Source organism: Egretta garzetta, unplaced genomic scaffold (assembly GCF_000687185.1).
Source record: "Egretta garzetta isolate BGI_Z169 unplaced genomic scaffold, ASM68718v1 scaffold616, whole genome shotgun sequence".
NCBI lineage: Eukaryota > Metazoa > Chordata > Aves > Pelecaniformes > Ardeidae > Egretta > Egretta garzetta.
In genome coordinates this window covers 101634-103932 of record NW_009259982.1, presented here as the reverse complement: position 1 = coordinate 103932, position 2299 = coordinate 101634, and the positions used below count along the sequence as shown (strand labels likewise).

The 2299-nt window shown below is 63.1% G+C and overlaps 1 protein-coding gene across 1 annotated transcript in view; it reads right to left on the bottom strand.

Annotated features, from left to right (window-relative positions):
• The window catches only part of CSF1 (colony stimulating factor 1), a 22768-nt gene that overhangs the window by 1935 nt on the left and 18534 nt on the right, over positions 1-2299 (bottom strand). The window contains 4 exon segments of the mRNA XM_035895968.1: positions 1-35; positions 37-415; positions 1394-1571; positions 1855-2034. The exon segment at positions 1-35 is cut by the window's left edge and continues 364 nt beyond it. Coding sequence (XP_035751861.1) covers positions 1-35; positions 37-415; positions 1394-1571; positions 1855-2034 — 772 coding nt within the window.

The window sequence follows — 2299 nt, the reverse complement described above, 5'->3', positions numbered from 1 at the left end:
GCGGGACCCCGCAGGGGGGGGCCGCCCACCATTTCAGTGCCCCCCTCCACCAGTTCTCCATCCCCACGCAGGATGGAGACGTCCACCGCCACCAGGCTAAGGGTCCCGGCCGGATCCAGAAGGGCTTCGGCGCTGTCAGCTGGAGCTGTCTGCTGCACCATGGGGGACGGCGCCGACGCCGTGTCACCTACCCCGGCACCCAGGACCTCCTCGGTCCCCGAGCCGCCATCCGTGCTACTGGGGGGCTGAGACTGGGCATCTAAATCAGCGAGGGTGGCATGGAGGAGGCTGTAAGGGACCTGGGTGCTAGCAGGTGCCACCTCCCTGCCAGAATGGGTGGCAGCGGAGGGGGAGGGCTGGGTGGCAGAAGGGAGGGCAGGGGACAGGCAATTGCAGTCAGGATCTGTCCCCACACCTGAAAGAAGCAGAGAGAAGAGACGGCCGTAGGGTCACCAGCCTCCAAGAGGGGCACAGCCAGCAGATCTGAGGTCGGGGGCAGCATCCCCGTCCCTCCCCGCAGCCCCAGGCAAGTGGGTGGAACAGCCCCCCCAAAAAAAACAGGGAGAGCGAAGGTGAGGCAGGGAACAGGCAGGGAGCAGGCAGGGGCAGACGTAGCAGCACAAAGATGGCAAGCAGCGGGACAGGATGAAGCAAACTCGAATCACCGGGTCTCCTGAGCCGATGGCAGTGGGTTATCCATGACCGGCAGGAGCCGGACAGCCACGTTTAACATCCCCCATGGCACAGGGACACGGCATGGCGCCGACACACGGACGACAGCGAGACGTCTCCTCCACGGGGCATGCAAACACACAGCACGGGCGCTTGCACAAGCACGGACGGCAACACCGGCTCTTCCACCCAGGTGGGCAATGCTCTCCCCAAAGGCTTGGTGGGGGGGGAAACTGAGGCAGGGGGCAGCTGAAGTGACACGGTCGAGGTCATGCAGCATGTTGGTGGCAGAGAGATCCCAGTGCCTTGATTTCTCTATGTCACGCTCAACCCAGGCGCTGGGGCTTTGAGACGGAGCCAAGCCTGATGCCTCTAGTCGGGCCGACAGCGATGCCTCCCTATTCCCCCTCAGCATCTCTCTCTGGCCTTGCTTCCAGCAGGATTCAGCCCAAATCCCACCCCCAAAGGGCGGCCAGCCCCGGCTCTCCCCAGACACAGACGCAGAGCTCGCCGACGCACCACCAAGGCCACCCCAGAGGGACGGCCACCAGCCGAGCGACAGAGACGGGGACCAACGCAGACATGTGCTGTGCCCGCGGCGCCCGCGTGTGCCCACGGACGGGGACACGCGGCTGTCAAGCTGCTCCATGCAGGTGAGCCCAAGCCTCCCAGCCAGCCTGGCACGGGTTTGCCAGGCAGAGGCAAAGCTTCTGCATCTCACCTGGTGAGGATCCAGCCCTCCTGGGCCCCAGGCAGGTCCTGCGGTAGACCTGGCTGCAATCTTTCTCGAAGGTCTCCTGGTTCTGCAGCAGCTGGTTGATGTCCTGGAAGAATTGCTTCACCAGCACCAGCATCTCATAGGGGGAGGTGGTAAACTCCTTGGAGCAGTTCTGCGAGAGCTGGAGGAAGAGCTGGGCTCAGCATTGGCTCCACAACCATGCCAGACACCCAGTGTCACCACCACGGGGTCCACACTGCACCCAGGGGAGGGTTTGACACCCCCCCATGGCTCCCTGCATCCACACACACCCCATCTCTGCTCCACTTCAAGGTCCTGCCCGTGCACCCACCCCAGGATGCTCTGGACACCCCATTTCACCCAAGAATGAGGACTCAGACCCACACCCCTGCCAACCTGGCACCCACAAGGCAGGGGACCCCACAAGGCAGGGGACCCCGTACCTTTCTCTCCTCATCATTCTCCTCCTTGATGCAGGGGTCGACGTTCTCGTCAATGCGGTTGTACATCCTGCGCACCATCTGCATCTTCTTGGCGTTGGCCGTGTTCTCCTTGAACTCCGTTCGCTCCAAGATCTTGCCCAGCAGAGGAAAAGCAGCTTTTACGTAGCAGACGGAGTCACCCTGCGAGGGCACAGACCCCCCCCAAAAAAAGCAAGACTGGTTACCAGATGGGTAGAGGCAGCACCAACCATCCCACTCTGCCTGGGGGAAACTGAGGCACGGAGCCATAAAATGGTTTTCTGTGGTCCCTCAGGCTGCCTAAGCTGGGACCATGACAGCTGCCTGGCCAGGCAAGATGGGTCCCTCCTGAGCTGCCTCCCGCAAAAGGGGACAGGAGAGGGGAGACTGGGGACCTGGGGCCCCTCCCTGGGCACCAGCCAGCCCT